The sequence below is a fragment of the Eptatretus burgeri genome, chromosome 10 (genome assembly GCF_056783735.1).
Source record: "Eptatretus burgeri isolate ZD-2024b chromosome 10, Ebu_testis_v1, whole genome shotgun sequence".
Lineage (NCBI taxonomy): Eukaryota > Metazoa > Chordata > Myxini > Myxiniformes > Myxinidae > Eptatretus > Eptatretus burgeri.
The window spans coordinates 30,774,186-30,801,377 of NC_140970.1; the positions used below are offsets into that span (position 1 = coordinate 30,774,186).

The 27,192-nt window shown below is 44.6% G+C and overlaps 1 protein-coding gene across 3 annotated transcripts in view; it reads right to left on the reverse strand.

The window, feature by feature from the left end:
• The window catches only part of SUPT6H (SPT6 homolog, histone chaperone and transcription elongation factor), a 92,176-nt gene that overhangs the window by 34,205 nt on the left and 30,779 nt on the right, over window positions 1–27,192 (reverse strand). For all 3 annotated transcript variants that reach the window (XM_085897709.1, XM_085897708.1, XM_085897710.1), the window contains exons 16-22: window positions 24,296–24,447; window positions 23,961–24,156; window positions 23,535–23,674; window positions 22,649–22,766; window positions 22,274–22,350; window positions 14,345–14,480; window positions 14,046–14,180 (exon numbers count right to left, since the gene is read on the reverse strand). In XM_085897709.1, coding sequence (XP_085753835.1) covers window positions 14,046–14,180; window positions 14,345–14,480; window positions 22,274–22,350; window positions 22,649–22,766; window positions 23,535–23,674; window positions 23,961–24,156; window positions 24,296–24,447 — 954 coding nt within the window. The remainder of the gene's footprint in view (window positions 1–14,045; window positions 14,181–14,344; window positions 14,481–22,273; window positions 22,351–22,648; window positions 22,767–23,534; window positions 23,675–23,960; window positions 24,157–24,295; window positions 24,448–27,192) is intronic.

The following is a 27,192-nucleotide window of genomic DNA, read 5'->3' on the forward strand; positions in this document are numbered from 1 at the left end:
ATTCTCGAGAAATTAATCTCCCCATGTAGGGAACCATGCTCTCGAAGCCCCACTCCTACAGATCAAGAATGGCCAAGCAGAGTCATAAGTGGGACATCGGCTAGCCTATGATCATAATGAAACTGTGGGGCAAAACTCCCATCCATTATTTACACACCAGTGTGTGTATCAGCATCCCACTTGAATCAGCATCCCACATTATTTACACACCAGCTCCACGGCTAGCTCCCAACAAGCCTGATTGCGCAGCGGCTCATGTTCACTTGGCTCATTCCTTGAGTACTCCTTCTGTCCCTCTTGTTCCCTGGATGCACACAGCCCTGAGGTCTGGGATGCACGGACTTATTAAGCCCATAGCCGAGGTGTGGCCGAGAGCCGACCAGCATGTTGTTCCTCACAGGTACTGCCTTCTGTTGTTAAGCTGCGCTCATTGGTTGTTCAGTGCAGGTGCTGCGCATGACCGAGCAGTACCCAAGGAAGTCTTTAAAAGCCCACCCAAGCACTATGATGTAGGTGCCGCATAACGTGAGTTTTGTAAAGTGTGGTGTGTGTGTGTGTGTGTGTGTGTGTGTGTGTGTGTGTGTGTGTGTGTGTGTGTGTGTGTGTGTGTGTGTGTGTGTGTGTGTGTGTGTGTTGTAAAGAGGTGCGGTGGAGAAGGAGGGAGAGATCAAGAGAGACAGGAGAGTTAAAAGAAGAGCTAAAAAATGGGAGTTTGAATCTGCTATACAAACACAACGGATTTCCCTGTCCACCGATAAGAGGGAGAGGTAATCTAATGAAACAAAACAATACCGATATCTCTAAACTTCAGGGTTCCTTTATGTGTTGGACTTTACTCCCCGGGGTCTTCCAAAACCGCAACAATATTGTTACAGTTCTGCGAAACCGTCACTCCCCCAAGACAATGGTATACAACATATAGTGGTTATTTCACTATTATTTGTTTTAGAAAGCCCTTCCCTTATGTGTAGTAGGTTTATGGGACAATATGTGTTGCGTGGGCTTCAGGTAGTGTTTTTCTTTCAATTCTTTACCCTCTTTCATTCTTTACATTATTTTGCTTTGCTGTCTGCGACCTTTGTTAACGCAAGCATGCAGACCACATCAGGCAAGCCATTTGCATACCCATGCCAAAAGCCCTTCAACTCGCGTGCCACTATCCAACAGACGTTCCACCTCAGACTTCCCCAGACTCGAACCCTAACGTTGCAGTATTTCATACACCACGACAACGCCTTTATAAAGATCACCACACCATCGGACCACATCCCAAACTCGCTTACCTTCGCCATTAACAGCCACAATGAACGACCAACCACCTCAATCACAAATCACCACACTATAACCACTACGCAATACCACCGCTCAACCACCGTTATCACCGACGTTCACCACCGCCCTCTGGACCAGCAGGAGATGGGGTATCTCGGCGCACCACAGTAGATACTCAGATCAGGATGCTCTGGCAGGCACAAATGTGTGCTAGGATCTGTTCGACGTCATGTGGACAGCCCTTGTGTTCCACTAAATTATGGCTTCCATTGGGTGTTTGGCACAAATTTGCAGGTGAGATGTGTGACAAAATGCGCACCACCATATTAATCTTGGAGATTGATTGCGTGGCAGAGTGTGGAGCGACAGGGGCTATTTCTGCTGCTGAACAATCGCATGGGTGGGGCCAACGACCTGGTAATGGTCCGCACACCACTGAGGACGCTGGAAAACACCCATTGCTCTGCCTGATTCGCTCCCACCAGTGGATTCTAAAGGGCTATGCGTTTCACACCTTAGATTCGCTCGGTTCTCTGGATGCACATTCTTGGGGTCACAATGCAACGAACACCGGAACTTTATGGAGCGGGTAGAGCGGGCGGAACAGAACCCACGGAGCAGAGTGCTGAACAAGTGGAAAAGCCAGATGCCAGACCGGGCACAGTTATGTACATTACACTTACAGACCTCCTTACACTTCTTTAAGACTCTTCTCACACATTCTTTGCTTTATTTCCAACCACACCTTGATCCACATCTTTACACCTTCCTCTCTGCACGTCAATCGCCAATCACCACACCTCGCTCCAACCAGGCACCATAGATATCCTCAGTCTCCCCCCCTCTCTTTCCCCCTCCTCAGCGACTTGGTTTGCGTTGGTTTATCGACCACGCCTGGGAAAAAGAGGTCGCCAATGCCTCGTACTTTCACTCTCTCTCTCGACTTTCTAATTTCCTCGGGGAATGATTCTGATGGTGCCTGTTTTGCTGGTATAATTAAGATTGTAGACATTTAAGGATCGGGGTAACTCTGCACTGTCTCTCTTGTGTTTGTAAATAATTGCATTTCTTTTGCCGTACCTCACCAATCCTTGCCTTCCTTGCCACACGTATTTTCTTGTGTATTAAATCCATTGCTTATTGTCCACATACCTTTCCTCGCCCTTGTTGTAAACAAACTTGCTTATTCTTGTGAATGTACCCATTCCGAAGCATCTTTTCCTCCATAGGTCCAGTGCAGTCCGCACGTTGCGTTAGCCGGGAAGTTCTGCCCCACGTGATTTGCTCGTTAACCAGTGCACACTCACTATCGCTCGGCATAAATCCAGGTATGCGTTGAGGACACGAAACTCGCTTGGTGTGGCCATCCAAAGCTAAGGTACCCACACAAAGTAGTGACACCCTGCCAGGAATGGCAGTAACAATTAGCATTTGTGGTTGCTTGACAACTCACCAAGCCATGGAGTTATCTGCGGCAAGTAGCCTTAGGACCGGGAGTTTGGGAGGAACTCGAGTGCTTCCCCTTGTGGCGAACCTCGAACCACGGGCCGTTACAATATGTTCAAATATACTTCAATATTATTTTGTTCAAGTGATATTTCTAATGACTATTTACTTTAATATTTGTTCAAATACTGTTGCGACAATTTGATGGGGGTAATGGGAGTAATTGTTATGCCATTAGTATATGTTTAGAGTAAGAGTACAGTATATGTGTGAAAACAATGTCATGTGTCAAAGGTTGTTCAGTAAATGCTAATTGTGACCCCCCTACCCTCCATAATGTTTACCTCTGCTACCAAGGTTATGTTTTCACCTGTCTGCCTGTTTGTTACTTGGTTAAAAAAACAATTTTTTTTACAACTATGTTGATCAGTCCCGTTTGTTTGTTACTTGCAAAATCGAAGATTCAAGTTTATTGGTCAGTCGATTTTGTTATTCTGTCTGTCAATCGACTACAGGTCACAATTTAAAACCAATCAACATGGAAACTTCACCAAGTTGTAGAAGTCATCTCAACTGAGAAGCCTATTGATTTTGAGGTCAAAGGTCATCTTGAGGTCAGATTTCTAAAATCGTCATTTTTCATCCAATTGACTTGAAATTTGAACAGGATGTGCACATTGCATCACTGAATTGGGAAGCCAACTATTTTTGAGATCAAAAGGTCAAAGGTCAAATTTTTTTCATCTGATTAACCTGAAAATTAAGCAGCAATTGCAAAGTGCATCACTGAATTTGGAAACCAACTGTTTTTGAGTTCAAAAGGTCAAAGGTCAAAGGTCAAAGGTCAAACTTCTAAAATAATTAATTTCAATCTGAAAAACAATCAATTTTCATCCGATTGATCTGAGCTTTGATTGAGATTGTCAATTTTAATCTTAATGAAATGGACAATTTGATGAATCCACAGAACCTTTGGAGAAGGGGGGGGGGGGGGTTGACTTTGCAAGTATCCTGCTCTGCACGGACATCCTGACTTGGCGAAAAAAATGTTTTGTCAAGTGTGGTGGTCTGTAGCGTTTGTCTGTTTGTCCATTTGTCTGACAAACACGATCTTTGGCCACAGTTTCCAAGCAATCGTTCTGAAATTTTTTGTGTATGTAGTTGACCGGCCCAGGAAAGCAACGCCTAATTTTGGTGAGAATCCGAATCCGGATCTGAGAACTTTTTTTAAACGATTCTTCACCACTGAGAGATATGGCCAAAAATCATATGTAGCACAATGTCTCAAAAGATTATGGATGGATTTGGATGAAACTTGATGAACAGTTTGGGTGTGTGACAAGGACGAATCCATTCAATTTTGGTGAAGATCTGAATCCGGATCCAGATACGAGAATTATTAAATTTTCAAATGATTCTTCACCATTGAGAGATGGGGCTAAAAACGACATTACATGATATCTCAAAAAGTTGGAGATGGATTTGATTTAAACTCGGTGGACATGTTGGGTGGACACTAATTGATTCAATTTTAGTGAAGATCAAAATCTGGATTTGAGAATTTTTCAAGAGATTCTTCACCATCGAGAGATGGGGCCAAAAATTATAAAAAGCACAATATCTCGAAAGGTTATGGAAGGATTCCGCAGAAACTTTGTGGACAGGTTGGGTATGTGAAAAGGACTAATTGATTAGATTTTGGTGGAGATTCAAAAATCCGTATATGAGAATTTTTTAAAGTGATTCTTCACCATTAAGAGATGGAGCCAAATACTAACTATGTATAGCATGATATCTCTAAATGTTATGGACGACTTGTGACAAAACTATGTGCATGAGTTGTTTTGGTAACAAGAACAAACCGATTCGATATTGGTTCAGGTCAGGATTCAGATCCAGCCTATCAGTAGGATACAAAATGTAAACTATTCAGCCTGGTGGCGGTTTGTGCTCCACCGAGTGCCGTTCCATTTCGCCAAGTGTTTCTCTTCGAGTGATTTTTCATTTTCTTGTTACTTGGCAAAAAAAAATTAAAAATTTGGACAAGTATGTTGATCGCCTCCGTTTGTGTGTTTGTTTGTCTGTCTGCTCGCCTCCAACCCAAACCGCTCAACCGATCGTTCTGAAATTTTCAGAGATTAATGTCACCGACCCTGCGACGGTTACGCATTGAAGTTTCGTAAAATTTGGTCAACCGATAAGGTCTACAAAGGCCAGTAGTCCAATTTGAGCCAAATATTCCAAAATCCTCACATTTCATCTGATTGACTTGAAATTTGAACAGGATTTGCATATCAGGTCAGTGAATTCAACCACCGATAACTTTTGAGGTCATCATAGGTCAAAAGGTTAACATAGGCCTAAAGGTCAACCCAAAATAAGCCAAATTTTAATTTTTTTTTCTAAAATTGTCAATTTTCATCCGATTGACTTTAAATTTGAAGAGCATTTGTATATCAGGTCACTGAATTCAACCACCTATTAATTTTGTGGTAAACATAGGCTAAAAGGTCAAAATAGGCCAAGACGCCAATTTGGGCAAAATTTTCTAATATACTCAATTTTCATCCGATTGACTTGAAATTTGAAGAGCATTTGCAGATCAGGACACCAAATTTAACCACATATTAAATTTAAGGTAAACATAGGCCAAAAGGTAAACAAAGACCAAAATGTCAACATATGCCAAATTTCCAAAATCCTCAATATTAATCCAATTCACTTGAAATTTGAAGAGCATTTGCATATCAGCTCACTGAATCCAACCACCTATTAATTTTGAGGTAAACATAGGCCAAAAGGTCAATTTGGGCCGAATTTTCTAAAATCTTCAATTTTCATCCAATTGACTTGAAATTTGAACAAGATTTGCACATCAGGTCAATTAATTCAACAACCTATTATTTTTGAGGTAAACATAGGCCATAAGGTCAACCCAACACAGGCCAATTTTTATTGTTTCTAAAATTGTCAATTTTCATCCGAATGACTTGAAATTTGAAGACCATTCAAATATCAGCTTACTGAATTCAATCACCGATTAATTTTGGTCAATTTTGGCCAAAAGGCCAACATAGACCGAAAGATCAATCTCGGACAACTTTCTAAAATTGTCAATTTCCATCAGATTGACTTGAAATTGCAAGAAGATTTGCAAATCAGGTCACTGAATTCAACCACCAACTATTTTTGAGGTCAACATAAGCCAAAATTCCAGGTCAGGTATGGCAGCATGCGCTGGAGCTGCGCATCGCTGCGTCCATTCTCCGCCGGTTCTCCAGGGGCCTCTGTCTGGCCATCCCCGAGACAGATGCCTGGCCCACCCCCATCTCCTTGAGATGCTGATCAACCTGCTGCAACAATGAGGCATGTGGTCAGCCCATTGGGCTCTTCCACTCAAGAGGCTCCCTCGCTGAGGGAATCTGGTGAGCAGGATCAGAGTCAGGAAAATGTGCCATGTGCCCAAACAGCCGCAGCTAATGCTCACGGACTATGAATGGAGCATATCTCCTTTGAGTCTCTCTCAGCAATCACTCATTGCACAGAAAGTCCGACCAGCGATAGCCAAGGATTCTCCGAAGAGATCTGGTACCGAAGGAATTAAGTCTCTGTCTCAGATCCCTGGTCAGAGTCCAAGTCTTACATCCGTAGAGCAAGACTGGAAGCACCAAGGACCTGAAGACTCAGACATTTGTCCTTCTGCACAGGTACCAACTGCACCACACCCAATGATTCAGTGAATCCAGGACTTCCCAGGCCCGACACAGTCGTCTATTGACTTCTGGCTCACAGCCAGCGGAGACATGAATATCACTGTCAAGAAAAGGGAATCTCTCCACGACCTCAACATCCTCACCACAAACAGGCACAGACAAGATAGCAGCATCCAAGATGTCATAGAAGGCCTGGATCTTAGTTGTGACCCAGGAAACCCGTAATCCCCATGGCTCCGACTCCTCATTCAGCACCTAGAGGGTCCCCAATAGGATATCCAGAGTCTCCGCAAAGATGACTGCATCATCTGCGAAATCAAGGTCAGAGACCTTGACATTCCAAAACGATGCACCACCGCTTGATCTCTCCAATATCCTCCCAAGAAATCAATCCATAAAAGCGCTGAAAAATGTGGGGGCCAGTACACACCCCTGACGAACTCCAGTAACAACTGGAAATATGGTGGAGATGGTATCACCACATCTCACAGCACTCTGAGTTCCAGAGTAGGGTTCAAACATCAGATCGATTAATTTTGGTGGCACCCTACGAAGACCAAGAATCCCCCATAGGGCATCCCTCTTCACTGAATCGAGTGCTTTGTAGAGATCAACATAGGCTGCAAGCAGCCCCTGCCGAAATTTTCGTCTTGGTTCGGTGAGGACCCGAAGTGCAAGGATACGGTCAATCGTTGACCTCTTTGGTGTAAAGCCCGACTGCTCTGGGCGCTGGTGCTCAAGCAGATGGTGGCGAATCCCATCAATAATTATCCGAGCAAAGACCTTGCAGGCACTGAGAGCAGCGTCACCCCTCAGTAGTTGTTGCAGTCCTGGCGATCACCCTCTGCCTTCCAGGGAGGGAGAACAAGGCCCCTCTTCCAATCAGTTGGGATGATGCCTGTGTTCCAAGCAGAGAAAAGAACTGCAAGCAATGACATGAGTACAGCATTTCCACCAGCCTTGAAAAGTCCAGCATGGATGCCACAGTTCCCAGGAGCTTTAGTCCCTCCCTCCCTCCCCTGCCCCAACACCCCATTTCAACTGGTTCACGAAAGCCTGTGTTTCCACAAATGAAGGTGGATCACAGTTGATTGGAGGGTCAGAAATACGGATAACCCTGACATCAAACTCACCAGCTGGTGGGTCAGCCTGGTACAGCCGCTCAAAGTAACCGGCCGAGCGGGCCTTCACTTTGGACTTCTCTGTTAAGAGCCCACCATCCTCTACTCCAACTGCAGTGCACAGAGGGACGGGCTTGGAGAAACACAATGCGCGAATTCCCCTCTAAGCAGGTCGAGAATCACTTCACCACAGGTGATGCTCTACCCCCTCACAGATTCCTCGCACATCGGCCTCCTTGTCCATCCACCCTCAGCGCACGAACACCTTTGCGCCTCAACTCCTTGAACAGCTCAGCTCTGCCATTAAGCCTGGCCCTGCAACTCTGGTCAATGGTATCCAGTGCCTCTTGAGAGACAAACTTCTTCTTCGCCCGACGGTGAGTTCTGAGACATCTACCGGCAACATCAAGGATGGTGGTCTTGAAGGCACTCCACAACTCTTCAGGATCCCCCAAAGCACCCAGACCTCCCAAATCCCCACTCAGCTTGCTCACAAATTCCTCATCTATCCTCTTATCCTTGAGCTTGCCAACATCCAGCCTAGGCTGGGATGGTACCATTCTCCCAGATTCAACTGTTCAACCACAGACTCGAGCGTGACATGGAATGTGACCTTCATGGTGAAATCACGTGCCCCAGTCGGAGCATATAGAGACCAGGGAAATGACACCCAAAGAATGACGAATCCTTTGTCTCATAATACGCTCATTGACCGGTGTTACACAATTATCATTAGAGTCAGCTTATTGGACACAGCTACAGCAACTCCTTGGGCATAGTAACCATCAGAGCAACCAGACCAACACTAGGTTTAACCATCCATCCAATCCAAAGGGACACTCTGTGCAGAGTGTTGGTGCTGACTCAGCAGCAGGTTTTAACCACCCGTCATAATCTTGCCACTGTCTGATCTCCGAACCTCAGAGAGTGCTGCAATACCGATGTTCAAACGCTTGAGCTCAAATGATAACAGAGACAGGTGAGCATCTTCTCTTGGGGAAAGGACATTCCAGGCACCTACCCGAAGGGACAGCCTCAGGTTAAACCAAGGAGACCGCCGTCTGGTGGATGATACCACAACACCACTCCGCCACACATCACCGCAATCTGACCCAGGAAATCTATCCTGCGATTTTTCTCCTCTCATCAAGGAATGGCGATCCTGAAGGCTTTGCCTCAATTCCGTCATCCAATGAGCTGCCCTGTGAAGGACAGCAGCACAGGAGGTACTCCCACGGAGTGGGTTTTCAGTTTTCCTTGCATATGTGGGTTTTGCGGAATGAAGTGTTTTACGGTGGCCCGAGTGCAAATTCTGCCACCAATCTCCTAAAAAAAGTAACCCAATTGCAGGAGGACGTCCGCAGACACAGTTGGACACGACATATGAATGACCGTTGGCTCAGAAGGAGCTCCTCCACCCTTTGACAGGTTTTGTATTTAATCCTGCTGGGTGTCCATATCCATACACCGTCCTGACTAGGAAACCTGATGGGGGAGATGGTTTAGTCGCCGACAACCCGACCATGACCAGGTTCGTACAGGTTTACATGGTGCATGTAGCGAGTCACAGATTTAATCTGGCCTGACCCGCAAAGGTCAACAAAGGCAAAAATTTGTAAAATTGTCAATTTTCATCCGATTGACTTTAAATTTAAACAGGATTTTCATATCAGTTCACTGAATTCAACCACCAATTATTTTTGAGGTCAACACCTGAGGTGGAATTTCTAAAATCCCCAATTTTCATCCGACTTGAAATTTGAACAGGATTTGCATTTCAGGTCAATGAGTTCAACAATCAATTATTTTTTAAGGTCAAAAGGTCAACATAGGTCGAATTAAAAAAAAAATTGAGAGATGGGGCCAAAAACGATATGATGATATATCAAAAAGTTGTGGGCGAATTATCACAAAACTAGGTGGATGAGTTGGTGAGGTGAAAAGAGCAAGGGGTTTAGGTTTTGGTTCAGATCTAGCCCATCAGTGGGATACAAATTGTAAACTGTTCAGCCTGGCAGAGGTATGCGCTCGACCGAGTGCCATTCTTCTTTGTTCTGTTTTGCCAAATGTCGCTCCATGAGTGATTTTTCATTTGTTTGTCTCTATGAGCAGGATTTCTCAAAAAGTTAGCCAGATTCGGACGAAATTTGGTGGACAGGTTGGGTGTGTCACAAGGACGAATTGATTTGATTTTAGTGAAGATCCAGATTCAGATATGGATACCAGAATGTTTAAAGTGATTCTTCACCATTATTGAGTCAAAACCAATATATAGCATGATATTTCAAAAAGTTGTGGACGGATTATGACAAAACTTGGTGGATGAGTTTGGTAGATGACAAGAACAAGCCGATTAGATCTTGCTTCAGGTATGGATGCATATTTGGCCTATCAGTGGACTACAAAACGTAAACTGTTCAACCCGGCAGAGTTATGCGCTCTACCGAGTGCCATTCTAGTTCTACAAACTTTCCCACCGCCCCCCTTATAAAATCTTTAAATCATTCCCTTCGTAATCTGTTTATTTTTCTTTCTCATGCGGACTGTCAACAACCAGCTCTGTCAGGTCAGGTCAGGTATGGGAGCATGTGCCAGAACAGTGCGTCGCTGCGTCCACTTTTCGCCGGTACTCCAGGGGCCTCCGTCTGGCCATCCCCCAGGCAGATGCCAGGCCCATCCCCATCTCCTTGAGATGATGGTCAACTTGCTGCAACCATGAGGCACGTGGTCGGCCCACTGGCCTCCTCCACTCATGAGACTCCCTCACTGAGAGAATCTGGTGAGCAGGATCAGCGTCAGGAAAACAAGCCACATGTCCATACAGCCGCAACTGACACTCACGGACTATGCAGGTAACAAATCTCATCCGAGTCTCTCTCAGCAACCGCTCGTTGGACACAAAATCCGACCAGCGATAGCCAAGGATTCTCCGAAGAGACCTGGTACCAAAGGAATTAAGTCTCCGTCTTAGATCCTTGGTCAGAGTCCAAGTCTCGCACCCATAGAGCAAGACTGGAAGTACCAAGGACCTGAAGACTCGGACTTTCGTCCTCTTGCACAGGTACCGGCAGCGCCACACTCCATGATCCAGTGAATCCATGACTCCCTAGGCCCGACCCAGACGTCTATTGACCTCTGACTCGCAGCCAGCAGAGACATGAATATCACTGCCAAGGTAAGTGAATCTCTCCACGACCTCAACATCCTCACCACAAACAGACACAGACAGGACAGCAGCATCCAAGATGTCACCGAAAGCCTGGATCTTAGTTTTGACCCAAGAAACCCGTAATCCCAACGGCTCCGACTCCTCATTCAGCACTTCGAGGGCCCCCAAGAGGATGTCTAAAGTCTCCGCAAAGATGACTGCATCATCTGCAAAATCAAGGTCCGAGATCTTGACATTGCCAAACGATGCACCGCAACTTGATCTCTCCGACATCCTCCCTAAAATCCAGTCCATACAAGTGCTGAAAAGTGTGGGGGCAAGTACACATCCCTGACGAACTCCAGTAACAACTGGAAATAAGTCAGAGATGGTACCACCACACATCACAGCACTCTCAGTACCAGAGTAGAGTTCAGACATCAGATCGATCAGTTTTGGTGGCACCCCACGAAGACCAAGAATCCTCCAGAGGACATCCCGATTCACTGAATCGAACGCTTTACAGAGATCAGCATACGCTGCAAGCAGCCCCTGCCGAAACTCTCGTCTGCGTTCGTTGAGGACACGAAGTGCAAGGATACGGTCAATCGTTGACCTCTTTGGTGTAAAGCCTGACTGCTCTGGACGCTGGTGCTCAAGCAGATGGTGGCGAACCCTATCAAGAATTATCCGAGCAAAGACCTTGCCCGGCACTGAGAGCAGCGTCACCCCTCGGTAGTTGTTGCAGTCTTGGCGATCACCCTTCCCTTTCCAGAGAGGGACAACAAGGCCCCTCTTCCAGTCAGTTGGGATGATGCCTGTGTTCCAGGCAGAGCACAAAACTGCATGCAACGACACGAGTGCAGCATTTCCACCAGCCTTGAGAAGTTCAGCATGGATGCCACAGAGGGTCAGCAACCAGCTCTGTGAGCCCAACCAACCACCCTCTCTCCCTCCTGAGGACAAAAGTGCATCCCACGATTGTGCACTATGGTTCTGTTGTTTTTACATTGCGAAACAAAATGCTGTGCATATGTATAACATCATGTATTGCCTTTGTGTGTGCCAAGCACGAATAAAATCGGTCCATACATGTCCGAGATATGGTTGCAGATGGATGCGCATGTGCGCGCGCACACACACACACACACACACACACACACACACACACACACACACACACACACACACACACACACACACACACACACACACACACACACACACACACACACACACACACACACACACACACACACACACACACACACCGAGACCAAATCCATAAGCTCACGTTTTATAGACCAAGTTCAACGGGGGCTAATAATTGGTCTGATAGAAGATAAGGTGTGGCGTGCAACGCTGGTTCGCTCAGCCAATTAATAGCCATTATGCAGTCACAGGCATGGTTCCCCATCTGCTTCATTCATCTCACAGATACGGTAAACTGACCCTGGGCACGGAGATCCAGCCAGAGGTAAGTGTTGTTGACGGCGTCCGTGACACGCCAAGCTTTAGGAGTTAGCTGACCCGTGACTACAATATATCATGCTCCGTATCAGAAACAAGAAATGCAAGTTGCAGTTTTGACTAAAATCCAACAACTCGATCTATGTACATACGAGTCACAATGAAACCTTTCGAGACATTTTTTGCAATTATATTAATGCGCTTCAGCATCACCAAACAAGATGGTAAACCAAGACAATTGCGTGTATGAGCGACAAACATCGAGCTCTTTCACAAGTTTGATAATTATCAATCCTTCAGGCCTATTGTTCAGCATACTGAACATTTTTCATTTGAAATTTCCTGCTGTACCATAAGCTTGAGAGCCCTCTGGTGCAGACATTCGTGATAGTGAACATATTGTTGTGGGGCCAAGTTTTGGCGGCGAGCACAACCGCAAGATGGAGCAGTAGAGTCGGCTCCACCAAACACCCGGAATTTATAGGTCGTCACCCCGGATAACTCCGGAGCCGACGGGTCCCTTATCGGACCGAAGATCGCCAATAGGTCGACCGCGTGGGATAGGGTCGATTGCCAATTTCAATTTACCGAAATACCCACATCGTCCAAACTACCGGGGAAATTCACCGTCGGCGGAGCTCGAGCGGAACGAGCCGTTAGCGTGCTCGAACCGTGCGTAACCCGAGCGGATGGTTACCGAGGTCCGTCGGTCCAAATGCACAATTTGCCGCTTCCCAATTTCCCAACATGCACCGTGCTAAACCAATAAAAGAAACGCAGAAGCGAACTGAAACATTTAACAAGGGATTTATTTATAATGGGGGGGGGGGGGGGACACACAAACAGCAGAGTTATCTGACTATAAGAAATGCAGTCAATGTACAAGCAAAAGCACTTAACAAATCTACTTGACAAGACAGGCCCAAACACAGACACGCACACCCAAAAAGAAAATGGACCCGATGGGTCTTCAGTCGGTAGAGCCGGCCCGGGTACCTGTCCTGCATTGTGTGGTCACAACGACTCGAACCACCACGGTGGGACTCGAACTCACAACCCGAAGTCCACGACCACGACCGTCTGCAGAGACCTCGTCGACAACCACTCACTGGCTTTGGATGCCAGGTTGGAAATGCCTGGACTGAAAATGTCCTCTCCCACCAGGAATGTCTCACACACGATCCTCGCTGCTTGGCAAAACGCCACGATCTCTCGAACTGGCGAACGCCCCTGCAGCGAGCACACCGTCTCTCTCCTGAACGCTGGTCCAGACAACCACCCTTTCTCCTTTAGGAGGGAGGGGCTTCTTCCCATGACCACTCGCCTCCTGATTGGTCGGACCCATCGCGCGATTCGCTGGCCGTCCCTCATTGGACAGGCCCACGGTAGGCGGGGCAACTCCCACCCTTCTGGGTGGAGTCCCGATCGGAGGCGTTTGTGGCTCCGCCCACCTCACCTCTGGCCACGTGCGTAATGGTGATGGTGTCGAGTCCGAAACGGGGCAGATGAGACGCCCGCTCCTTGCCGATTGGCTAAAGAGGGACGCCATGCCTATGTTAGACTCCGCCCACACACGCGCTCGCCAGCGAGCATGCGAAGAATGCCGTGAGCAAGTGTTGTTGTGAGAGCGAAGATGGGCATTGTTGTCGTTGTGGATGTAAAAACCCGAACTATAAAAATAACTCTGCAGCGCACGAACATTTAATTCCCATTAGTCTAGGGTCGGGAACGAACTAGAAACACATACTTACCGATATAACTGATCTATAGGGACTCTGACTGTTGTGTGCAGTAAGTTTCCAAATTCGTAACAATATAACCGTGACTGACGATATTTAAGATCGTGAAAAATATAGTCAAACCACAAAATGGTACCTGTAATGGATGCAGTTTGAGGCACAACACATCTTCCCCCTGGCAAACTTGAGCAAACTCTCCAAGAGGGTCCTGCAGGCGCCGTGCCAATGAAACAGCCTGTCTCAGCACAGGCGGGTACTCTCGGAACTCGATCTGGTGAGGGGAGTGGAACAGCATTTTCATAGATATGAAAACAATGGATTTCTATATGCTTCATTCAAGAACAAAAGGGCATGAGTTAGACAGTGACTTCTTTCTCAGCACATGAAGCTCGAAATTAAGAAAGCTCAGGGGCTGGTGAAACAGGAATACAGCACCTCTGCAGTTCGGCCGTTCATGTACAGGATACTGAGATCTGTGGGGATTAATTCCACAGCTACTGGACTCCCAGCTTGCTCTTGTTCAGCTTCAGAAACCACACGTCGCACATCCTCAACAACCATCAGAGCATCTCTGCTCATACAAAAAAAGACAAACAAGCCACCAAGGCTATGTACACCCACTGTAAATACAACCTAAACTGCAAATACGGGAGATAATCATCAAGACAAATTCTAATAAAATAAGAACGAAAATTGAAAATGGCATTTTAGCGGTAGGGGGAAGGAAAAGAGAAAAGAAAAAAAAAAAAGATGGTGTTTATGGTTTTTACTTTTTTTTACGATGATATCCAAATTAGACTCAAATGCTAGTTATCTTAACTGATATAGTATTATTAACCAAATTTCTGGCAACCTTCGACTGATTCTGCAACTTGACCGGACGGCATTAGCTCACGTGTCCTAAAAACCTGCTCTGCTGTAATGCACATCCTCTCGCTGCTCTTTTCACCACATCACTTGCCTGAGGTCATCTTTCATCTGCTTGGAAATCATTCATCATCACTGCATTACATAAAAAGGTGCAAAAACTGATCCCTTCAACGGCAGACTGATCAGCTTACTTCCAAATATCAGCAAGGTCATGGAATCCATCATCACAGTTGATATGAAATCCTTCCCTTTCTCCAATGGCCTCATCTCAGATCACAAATTTGGAGTCAGACCAAATAACCAAGGCCACCTTGGACATGCTGCTCAACTCTCCCAACAACTGGTGGAAGCTCTCAATGTCACAAGAGATCTGGGCCGTCTCTCAAGACATTGATATCTCAAGCTTTTAAGACAGTCTGGCATCCTGCCTTGCTCTCCAAACTGTCTGAGGATGGCATCCAAAGCCGACTCCACTCTTGGGTTACTGACTTCCTCTATTCTCGTAGACAATGTGTGGCTCTCAACGGAATCTTTTCATCCCCTCTCCTCGTTAAAGCCACCGTCACACCTTGACGATTTAGCCAGCGTATGCCAATTTATGAAAAATTTGTCTAAAACGCTGGCACACGTCGAATACGTTATGGGTACGTTTTGTATACGTTAAGAGCACGCTGAAAAACACTGCCATACGTCGGAGTATGCTGGCTTTAAACGTTATACTTTTGGGTTGTCCTCAAATTTTTGCATGCTTGAAATTTTTCGACGTATGCCGGCGTATGACTCACACATTCCACTAAGCTGGCCATAAGTTGTAGGCACGTTATGCGATCGTTGACACACGTTACTTGAAAGTTACTCATAAGTCGAAACACGTCGATGTAATGTTTAGCATACCCGAAACTTATTTCTAACCTATGAGTAACGTTTTGTAAGCACGCAACACGAACGTTGTTCACACTTCGCAACACGTTACTTGAAAGTTCCTCATACGTCGAAACACGTCAAAGTAATGTTTAGGGTACCCGTGACTTATTTATAACCTATGAGTAACGTGCTTGGGAATTATTTGTAAAGCATGTCCTACACATAAATACGTACGTAGACGTATTTGACGTCTTCAGGACGACCACAGAACTTACTGAACGCGTTTCTAACTTACAGATACCGTGTAATGGCATATTGGCAGCGATTAGGGGAATTGGTATATAAAAAGGGGCTTCGCAGGAGGAACCCGTCTTTTTTTTTTAGACTTCGTGGTGAGTACATGTCCATGTCATTCCGAGAGATGGAGGATACGGCAAGGCTGAGACGACAATACCTACCTGTCCTCCAACATCAACATGACCTCATCGAGTTGACACTGCACTAGTTGCGTGCCAATAGAGCCGGGAGAAGAAGACGTGAATGGAGGAGAAGGAACTGGGTCAGACCATGGATCGGGAGGCGATGCCATTACGGCATATATGACCAGATCATGGTGGAACTCCGGAACGAGGACCATGCATCCTTCATCAACTTCCAGCGAATGCCCCCCAGCGATGTTCGACGAGCTGCTAGCCAGAGTGGGTCCAAGGATAACCAAGCAGTACACCTTCTACAGGGATCCGCTTGAGCCTGGCATGAGGCTGGCACTGAGCCTGCAGTGCTGTGGAAGCGATTTAACTCGTTCAATGAAAACGATTTCAATTGCCGAGCACCAGCGTCCAAAAACAATAGGCGAGTGACAGGCATTTATTTAAATCGTTCAGTGTAAATCATTTCAATAGTCAAGTGGAAGCGATTGAACTCGTTCAATGGAAACGATTTAAATTGCCGAGCACCAGCGTCCAAAAACAATAGGCGAGTGACAGGCATTTATTAAAAGTGAAGTTGCAGCCTATGAATAGAAAACCTCACGTAATCGTCGACGATACGCTGCCACGCTATGCATACGTTAGACTATCGTTGGGCATAGGTTGTGGATGCCTAAAACACGCCAATCAATCGTTGGTATAACTTATCTATAAGTAATTATCGAAGAGTTCTGTGTTCATTACTAGTACATTATGCATTTGTCAAAGTCGTTTTGAATACTTTAAAAACTGAAACAAAAAAATAGTTCATCGCGGGAATGAGAAAAAAAATTAGCCGAAAAGAACATTGAACAATGGTGCAAAGTAGTCTCCTATTCGTGGACGCAACAAGGATCCATCATCACCCACACTCTCCCCATCACGCTCACCTACTACTACTACTACTACTACTACTACTACTAGTACTGACATGCTCACCTAATACTACTACTGCTGATACTACTGACATTGACATCTACTCAACATGGAGTCTGGAACACTGACTGGTTCCTCTTGTGAAGCCCATTTTTATATACCAATTCCCCTAAACGCTGCCAATACGCCATTATACGGTAGCTGTAAGTTAGAAAGACGTTCAGCAAGTTCTGTGGTCGTCCGGAAGACGTCAATCAAATTTGTCTACATACGACAATGTGCGTTTGAGATACGTTACACATAGGTTCAAAGCACGCTACTCATAGGTTCAAAGCATGTTACTCATAGGTTCAAAATTAAGTTTCGGGTATGCTCAACATTACCTTGACGCGTTTCGACTTATGAGTAACTTACAAGTAACGTGTGTCCGACGTGTGACAACGATCGCGGAGCGTGCCGAGTACTTATGCCAGCGTATGTGGAACTTGTGAGCCATACGTCGAGTACGTCGTAAAATTTTCAGCATGCTTGAAATTTCACAACGTACTAGACGTACCACGGAATATGACAGCGTACTTCATTGTTTTTCAGCGTGCTCCGAACGTATACACAACTTACCCATTCTGTATTCGACGTGTGCCAGCATTTTAGACACATTTTTCATAGGCCGGCATACGCTGGCTAAATCGTCAAGGTGTGACTGCGATGTTGACACTTCCAATTTTCAGGCGGTTATGATTTAAATCGGCGTGCGGCACCTTTTTAACAGAGAACGCCACGAGTTCGTCGTCGATACGTGCAGCGCGCTCTGCCTAAGTTAAACTATCGTTGGGCATAGGTTGTGAACGCCGACAACAGACTAAGCATTCATTGGTATAAGTTATCTATAAGACAACGAAACGTTCTGTGTCCGTTACTAATATGTTATGCATACGACCAACACGTTATGAATACGAACAAAACTTTAAAAAAACCCTCAAAACTTCAGCGTACGCCAACGTTTTACATACATTTTTATACGTTGCCATTGCTGGCTAAAACGTCAAGGTGTGACAGCGCCTTAAGGCTGGGGTCTCCAAGGCAGTATTCTGGGTTCATTCCTAATCTTCATCAATGACCTCTTTGACTCTGGAAAATCTCCTTTATCTATTTGGTGATGACTCCACCCTCTGCCGTGACATCCTGAATCCTTCAGACAGGCAGGCTGCAGCCTCTTCCCTCTCTTCAGACCATGACAAAAATCACAAGCTGCTCAAACACTTGGAATATGTCTTTTAATCATGAGAAATGTCACACTCTCACTCTCTCTGAAAGGACCATCTGGCAAACCCTCCAATCTACGTTCTTAAAGGGGAACCCAAACGCTCAGACATCCTCAATGTTAATCTATCCCTTGATACCCCACAAAATGGATAGTCTTTTTCCGATTTATTGGACGAGGTTTGTCTGAAATACCCAGGTGTGGATCGGGTCTACGAAATGATCGCTTTTGTGCTCGGAACATGGTATGGTGAGTGCACTGTTATGAAACAACAGAGATGGCTAGATATTGTGGTTATCCGCCATGCCAGAGAGGATGCCATCCCCACAATTAGGCGGAAGAAACAGCCATCGCTCAAAACTGTAGGACCATCTCTACCCAGCTACCAGCATATGTATACAGGCTATTTGAGGGGTGAATCAAACACCTGTGTTGGCCTGACCGATCTCACATCACCACCCACCTCGACGGTGTGACACAGCACGGCATGACCATAGACATGACGGTGGGACACGGCATTCGTTTCCCATTTTGTCAGCAGTGTCTGAGTATGCCTGTGCCGTGTTTCCGCTGGAGTAATACAACTGATTTTTCAATTAATACAAAATCCCTCCTAAATCGTCTATTGAACCGAAAATCAAAATCTACCAATCTGTAGTGAACATGCATTTTTCATCTTCACGAACCACCTCCATTGTTGCCATTTTCGTCTGAATCACTTGCACGAGGCTCAAAACGATACGGCTCCAAAATTCCCCCAAAAGCGTTAAAATCACTTATTTTGTCTCTGATAGTTTCAACATAATGAGAACCTTCAGAGTTGCTAATGACGGTGGAATCAGTGTCAGAATCCAAGCTCGAAATACACTTTCTCTAAATGTTAGCAACCATTTGGATCAAGGTGGGTTCCGAGTGACGTCACTGGCGAAAATCAAAAATCAACACTCTTGTGCTTTCTTTTTTCTGGCAATTTATGATTGGCAAGAAGATTTCAAATTTTTTTCCCTTCAAATTAGAACGTGATTAAAGATTTTTAATGGTTTTCAGAAAATAAAATTGTGTTTGGGTTCCCCTTTAACAATCATATTGAGGAAGTTTAGTCACCCAAACTATTGGGTCTCACTATTAGCTATGTTCTTTCTTAGGCAAAAAAAAACACATTTTCAAGTTGGCTTCCCAAGTGATTTGCTGATTAGGTATCCTCCGTCACACAGAATCCTTCCTTGGCACACCTGAACTCCTATCCATGTAAAAGGTCTTCATCTGCAGCTTGATTGAGTATTGTTTTCCACTCATCCTTGCCTCACATCTTGCTCAGTTTGCTGTCGTGGAAACCAAGGCCTTCAAGATTATTGGACTCTTCCACGATGAAGCTGAGCCTGTAGGCCTATCATTTTCCCCATCGCAGACAGATCAGCAGTCTCTATGTCTTCTCCTGCTTCCTTTCTGGTCTTGCACCCTCTGCTCTTTCTGTGCTTTAGCCCCCACACGGTTCCTGCAGGGTGCAGGCGGTCCACCTTCAATCCCCTTCTGGTGAAACTCTCAAAATCCAGCATCACTGCTCACCCACACTCAGATTATCCCCCATTCAAAATCATGATCTTTTTCTACTCCCATTGAACTCCCAGCCTACCTCCTCCTAAATTTTGAGTTTTTCTTTATTAGTTGTCCAAGTCTCCCTCTATTTTGTCCTTCAACCCTGCTGTTGGTATCCCCCATCAACCCCCCTCCCCCCCACTTCTCTGATGTTCCATTTGTTCTGTTGTGTCCTGATCCGTTCAGTGTTCTCGCTCTTTCACGAGCCCAGACTCTATACAAAAATTAAAAATGCAGTCCAGTGGTCTCAAATTGTCTGCCACTCAGGGCATTCCATTTGAAAAACTACTTATGATATCACTGTTATTTATAAACCTTAGCCAATATTAAACATTCCAGCAAACATCTTAAGAGATTCAAGCTCAGTCTTAATCAGATGTCAAAAGCAGTTTTTTTAAACCGTCTGTATAGCTGAGCTGTCTTTACACATTTTTGTTTCTCAACAAATTATAGGCTCATGGAAGAGCAAAAGTAGAGGGCAATGTTCTGAAGTGGGTGAGTGGGACAATATGGAGGTGCAACAAGGGGATTAATGAACAGGAGGTGATAGAAGAGGGAAGGAAGCATAACAACTTGAAAATAAATGTGGGGAGGTAGTTAATGAGGACAGAAAAATATCAGGTAGATATTGAGAAAGCAGCAGGAACGGGTGGGTGCCTTTGCTTCTTTGTGGGGGAAGCCAACTTTATTTAGATCTTTGGATTCAACGATATCCTGGAGTGAGTAGTGTAAAACAGGTGCACCGGCCAATGAGAGAGAGTAGAACTTCTCTGGGCAATGGACAAAAGCCTTGGAGGCCATGAGAAATTCAAATCTACCAAGGCTAGACTTGGCATTATGGAGGATGCCTAATCTGCAGGTGGCTTTGGAGGCCACTTGATATTTGGTTTGCCAAGGAGATGTAGCAGATTAAAAAAAAACAAAAAACAAGTAAAAAAAATACATAAAATGTCAAAGCCCCCTCGGTTTTAGTAATTCTGCTGTACGGAATTAAAGGGCAAGTCCACATTTATGTGCAACTAAAATGACCACCAGTCTACCAGTCGGCCATCTTTGATCAGATTGCAAAATAAAGTGAGGTGCACGTGTATGCAATCATGTGCTGTGCTTGGGCCAAGTTTGAATAAAATCGGAACACACACGTCTGAGAAATGGTTCGGGACACATTTAAGTAACAAAACGGCCGCCAGTCGGCTATCTTGGATATTATCTCAAAAAAAAAAAAAAAAAGACGACGCACATATGTAAGCAATCATCCATTACCTGAATGCCAAGTTTGAACAAGACTGGTAACTGCATGTCCGAGAAATGGCTGAGGACGTGTCCCACACCGCGTTTTTTTTTTTTCACAACTAAAATGGCCGCTAGTTGGCGGCCATCATTGATCGCATCACGAAACAAAATGATGTGCACATGTATACCGTCAAGTGTTGTCTTTGTGCCAAGTACGAATAAAATCGGTCCACACCTCTCTGAGATATGGTTGTGGATGCACGCACGCAACTCGCACGCACGGACACAAAAATTGAGACCAAATCCATAACTTCCCATTTCAGACCAAGTCCAACGGGGGCTAATAAACTGTAAAGATACAGTATGCGATTTTAGGAGAGATGTGTAAACTCGATGAGGCTATGCATCTCATTGCAAATAAAAAGTTACAAATGAAACTGACAATTTCCTATATATCAAAGGCATCTGTCTACATATCTTCTGGTCCATACCACCCCTCACACCACTTCATCACCAAACTTCTCACACCATTACATCACAGGATTACTGCTGTTAGCTTATACCGACCGTATAATCGTAACGTGTACAATCCACCTCCAGAACGAGCTCGTCCATCCATCACAGATCCCCGACTGGGGAATCTGATAGTTTAACCATATTTTTGTATCCTGAAGGATTAAAATTTCATTTGAACACATGTCCATGTTAACACTTGACCAGTTGAAGACTCATGAGAGTCTGATGACTGCAAGCCAAAATACAAATACTGGAAGCCTTTATTTTATTGTGTTCCTCTTATTACTCTCATCCAACATTTTCTAAAGGAGAGAAAAAAAAAGCTCAATTGCGTTTTCCTCATACGTTCACTCATCTGTAGCTGTAGTACCGCTTCAAAAAAGCAAATGTGAAACCAGGTGATTCGAAAATGCAACACCCTTGGCCGAGCACACAAAAACTACCAATCAAAATCCCCAAAAAGGAGCAGTGATTCATAGTAGGTTTGTCGACAAACCTGAGTTGTCAATTTGTGACATGTGACCAATTATTATTAATTGGAGGTGCCAAGAAAAATTGCTGAAAAAAAAAAACAAAACAAATTGTGCATCTGCTTTTGACATCTCGTTGAGCTTTGCATATCATGCATGACATGATACAATACTGCAGAGCCATGTAACGTACACGTGCCAAAGAACAAACCTGCTCTCTCCACCGACAACTACCACTTGGGGCTTTTTATTGAGGATGAACTGTTTCAAGGACTCCATGTCTGCCACCTGCAAGAAAATTTTTAAAAGTAAATAAATAAAACGAGGGAAAGCAAATATGCTACTGATTTGATGGTGGAATAACATGATGGTTCGATTTGTAAGCCCAACGCTAATGAATGGTGAAGATGAATTGATGAACCATCAGGCCCACCCCACCCCCTTCCTTTCCACCACCACCACCACCACCACCCTCAAAATCATTACACCACCAATCAACACCTGCTGTCCAACTCCAAATCCATTACACATACAGCTGTGAAAGTTTATGCCCAAAGATACCAAATAACAATGCTGTTGAACCGACCTTTCTCTCCCTGTCATCCTCCCTCCGGGCATTTCTCCTTTTCATGAAGTGTGGAAGGCGCAAAAAGTCCGTGACTTCCCCTTCTCCATTCACCAAGGCGCAGAACACGGGTGTGTTCCTGATGTGCACACAGCCTATTGTACGTATGATTGTCATCAATTTTTTTTTGAGAGCAAATTCAGTCTCGAGGGTGACATCCCTCTTTTCCTCACCAATTTTCACCCTCACTAAGTACCTTCTCCTTCAGCTTGTGCATCCACCAAACGGCGCACAATCTCAGTTCGATTCTTAGAGATCCCCCAAAATGGTTTCGGTCAAATTTGCTCTCTTGCTACTCGTTGGGAAGGCTGTACTTTGAGTCATGTTTCAATGCAAGCCGATAAACCTCTCAAAACAGCAATAACAATGCAGCAAGAAGTCGATGCCAAAGGCCAATGATGTAACAAAATGCACTTCAGGAACATGGACAAGCAAATCTCACTTGCAAAAAAAAACTTTTACAAAAGTGAAGGAATTTCCTTTTGGCATTTAATTTAAAGCTCCAACCACGAGAAAACATGGTATCTGGAAGAAAAACCAAGTTCGATCTTGACGTTGAAAAAAAAAAACAAACAAACAAGTTTTGTTCATAGCTACAACCAACTTATTATGAAACAGAGGACAAACGCAACCTACAACCTAACATTAACAACATCCATACGTATGCAGCACATGGCTGCTGGTTGCATCATTTCAGGGGGTAAATTTGTACCAGATTTAATGTTCCACCCACCCCAGGTCTATCCCATAGATTTGGACAGGGTGTCAACACACCATAGTCCAGGATTTTCAAAGCCTGGACATATTGAGTCTTCTATATCAGATGGAAAAAAATAAAAAAACGTACCATTCAGGGGAGTATGCAAGGCCCAACACTCTCAGGCCTCTTGTGCCACTGTCTCCCATAAGGTCATCATCATCTTCCTGCTGTTGGTCTGGCTGGTAAGGAGCCACCTGCAGAAAGCTCCGCAACTTCTGGGCACAACACTGCCACAAAGAAGAAGAGCATGCCAGGCATCAGCGCAGGCTTCTACCATTTACAGCCGCAGCCTCTGGAGCTCTGGGTATGATCACATTCACATTCATAGCATTATTTGCCAATACAGGCTTCATTGAGCAATCTCTTTTTATACAAGTTTTGTTCCTGCATAATATTATGGTCTCCCAATCAAAAAATATTCAAAGAATGAACGAACGAATGAACACACAGTGAAAATAATCCAAAGAAGCAACCTCGAACCCCATTGCGTCACAATCATTATTGGCATCTCACCCTCATGACGTGCGTCTGTGCCTCAGCAAGAAGTCGATGCCTAATTTCACGACCGAGCTGTGTGTACAGGCAGGCATTGAGAGCAGTTGCCACGGCAAGGCCTCTCTGCCTGTTCCACTCCTGAACCTGATGGCTGAATTCATCTCGGTAGTAGAACTGTTTTATTTCATCATAATAAGTGGGATCGCCTTCAAAGCTACAATGAATACACAGAAAAACAGACGAAAATCACATGCAAGAATGGGATTTTAAAACAAAAACCAGACATGTAATACCAATCCTATGAGACAGAACACTGAAAGAGAAAGAGATGAAGAACAACTTTGCATCCTTACCCTGGGCCCTTCATATCCACAGATATATCCATGATGACCAGCCCTTCCTGCTCTGCCAATGTCATCCTCAGGAACTCATCTCCTTTGAGCTCCTTCACTGGCTTATTGCTCAAGTACTTGAACTGATACGCGTAGTGTGCTTCATCAATCTCCTGTACATGTGCACAACATGCCATGACACAATAAGACAGCCAAGAGGAGATGATGATGATGATGGTAGTGGGAGGAGGCAGCTGGTATATAATCAGGATGCAACAAGCATCGATACTTCAGTGGTGAATGCAAATAAAGTCAAGCAATGGTTACATGATCGGAGCATTTTTGTATGCCATTTGCAACGATGAAATACTTTTTTAATTTTTTTTTTTCACACATGCAGCGATTCTTAAAGGCAAAAATCCCCCCGAAAATCCTTCCCCGTCAAAGGCGTGGAATGAGAATGTTTTTTTACTTTACATAAAGAAAGAGAGCAAGTTAAGAACTTTAATTCTGGCTTTGTCCATGTCAAATAAATAAGAAGCACAACTTCTTGAATAGGGAAATGCAATACGCATATTCCTTAAGTGAAGGGTTTGTTTTTATATATATATATTTTTTTTTAAAAGGAAGAAGATGATTTTGGGTGTACTTTCACATGAATTCCAAGGACATTAATTGATAACAGATGAAGACACGGTATATGGGATTTGAACCGAGGTTCCTGACATCACAAGTTATGGGTTCAGATAGGAACGCTAACGGGCCAACATACAATGTATTATTTAAAATACACGTATCAAACATCATTATGAATTCCTTTCTCCTGCACACCCATTTCTGATTCTGCCACAAATCAAAACGTCCATACCCACGTTCCAAAATCCAGACTCGATGCTCACCTCCACTCATTTGTTCCGATTTATTTCTCATCTGCAGAACAAACTTCCTTGGTCTTTTCAATTTCATCCTTCCCTCCGGGTCTTGAAGATGGCTGTGCAGCATGGCCTCAGGTCACCCCCCTTCTCACCCTACAATCCAGACTCAATCTTTTTTACTCTCATTAACCCTCCCCCAGCCCACCCCCTTTCTTTCCAGGTTATTGTCATTTCTTCCATTGCTATTTCATCCAGTCTTCTCTTCCTGTTCTCTCAAGCTTTGTTGTTGTGTTTGAGCTTGTTCACCCCCAACCTGCTCGTGGTGCGTTTCCCCACTGTTCCATGTGTCGTGTTCTGTACCTGTAGCTCTTCCACGAGCGTAAACTTTGTACACAAAAAAAAATAATAACAAACTGTACACGTGATCCCACCTGCTTTGATGAGGAGGAAGAATATGTGAAATGTCAAAAGGAAAAATAAAATAAATAAAAATTACCAATCTCTCAGGCCCAAAAAACAATTTTTTTTGTTTATTTTCGTTTTGTCCGTTTGATGCACCCATGTAAACACAGACCTCATGATGCTGGGATGATTCCAGGTTCAAGACCCATATACTTGTTGATTTCTCCATCTTGAAATGCTTGTCATTCATATAAAAGTAAACCGATATTTCCTAATAACCTTTTCCTGCATGTGATGCATGTACAAGTTTATCCAGTAGCCTAGGATATTGCATTAAGAAACCAGAAGGGCACTCGGTAGAGCGCATACCTCTGCGACGTAATGCCTGATCCACGAGAACATATCTGGCCCAATACATTTTTGAAATATCATGCGACACAGACAGTACTATATCGTTTTTGAGCCCGATCTCCCAATGGTGAAGAATCACTGAAAAAATTAAATAATTCTCTTATCCAGATCCGGATTCAGATCTTCACCAAAATCGAATCGATTCGTCCTTGTGACACACCCAACCTGTCCACCAAGTTTCGTCCGAATGCGTCCACAACTTTTTGAGATATCGTGCTATATCTCATTTTTGGCCCTATCTCTCAATGGTGAAGAATCACTTAAAAAATTGTAGTAGTCTGATCCGGATCCGGATCTTCACCAAAATTTAATCAGTTCGTCCTCGTCGCACATCCAACCTGTCCACAAAATTTCATCCGGATTCGTCCACAACTTTTTGAGATATCCTGTACACAAACAAACAAACAGACAAAAAGGGGTGAAAACAACCTCCTTCACCTCCGGTGGCGGAAGGTAATTCGAACAACTTTTACGATGTACCAAATTAGTTCTATATTTCAAGATTACAGGTACGTTAACAACAATCGATTTTAAAGCCATCTTGATGCTGTGGAAAACTAGGTCCTCAAAATCATTGGCCTCTACCACGCCGAAGCTGAGTGTCGAGGCATGTTACTTTCAGATCGCAGACAGGTTGGTGGCCTCTGTGTTCCACTGTCTCCTTTTTGGTCTTGCACCCTCTATCCTCTCTTGGCTATGTGCCTCAGATTTCTGCAGGATACACATGGTGTCTGCCAACAACCCTCTTCTTGTTAAACTCCCCAATCCAGGCTCACTGCTCACTTCCACTCACTTGTTCCTCTTTTCTTTCACTTGTGGAACCAACTTCTCCAGTCCATTCAGTCCCATTCTTCTCTCCAGCGCTTCAAGACAGCTGTTCGCCACTACCTCGGGTCATCCCCCATCCATACCGATGATCTCTTCTACTCCAAATTCCCAAGAACTCCCTGTTTATCGGTTATTGTGATTCTCCCCTCCCTCCTCAGCTCTTTTTTGTTTGTAACTCGATTTGTTCCATTTCTTTTTCATCCCACCTTCCCCTCCGCTTCTTGCTGCGTTTCATTCAGCTTATTCACCCCCATGTGTCCTTCGCCTCCTCTCACTCCCATTTCTACTCTGCTGTTGGCGTTTCCCCCTTTCCATGAGCCTCGATCATGCATACAAAAAGGAAGAACTATCAAAGATGAAGGAGGTAGAGATATATATTATTCGTGAAAAAAACATACTGTA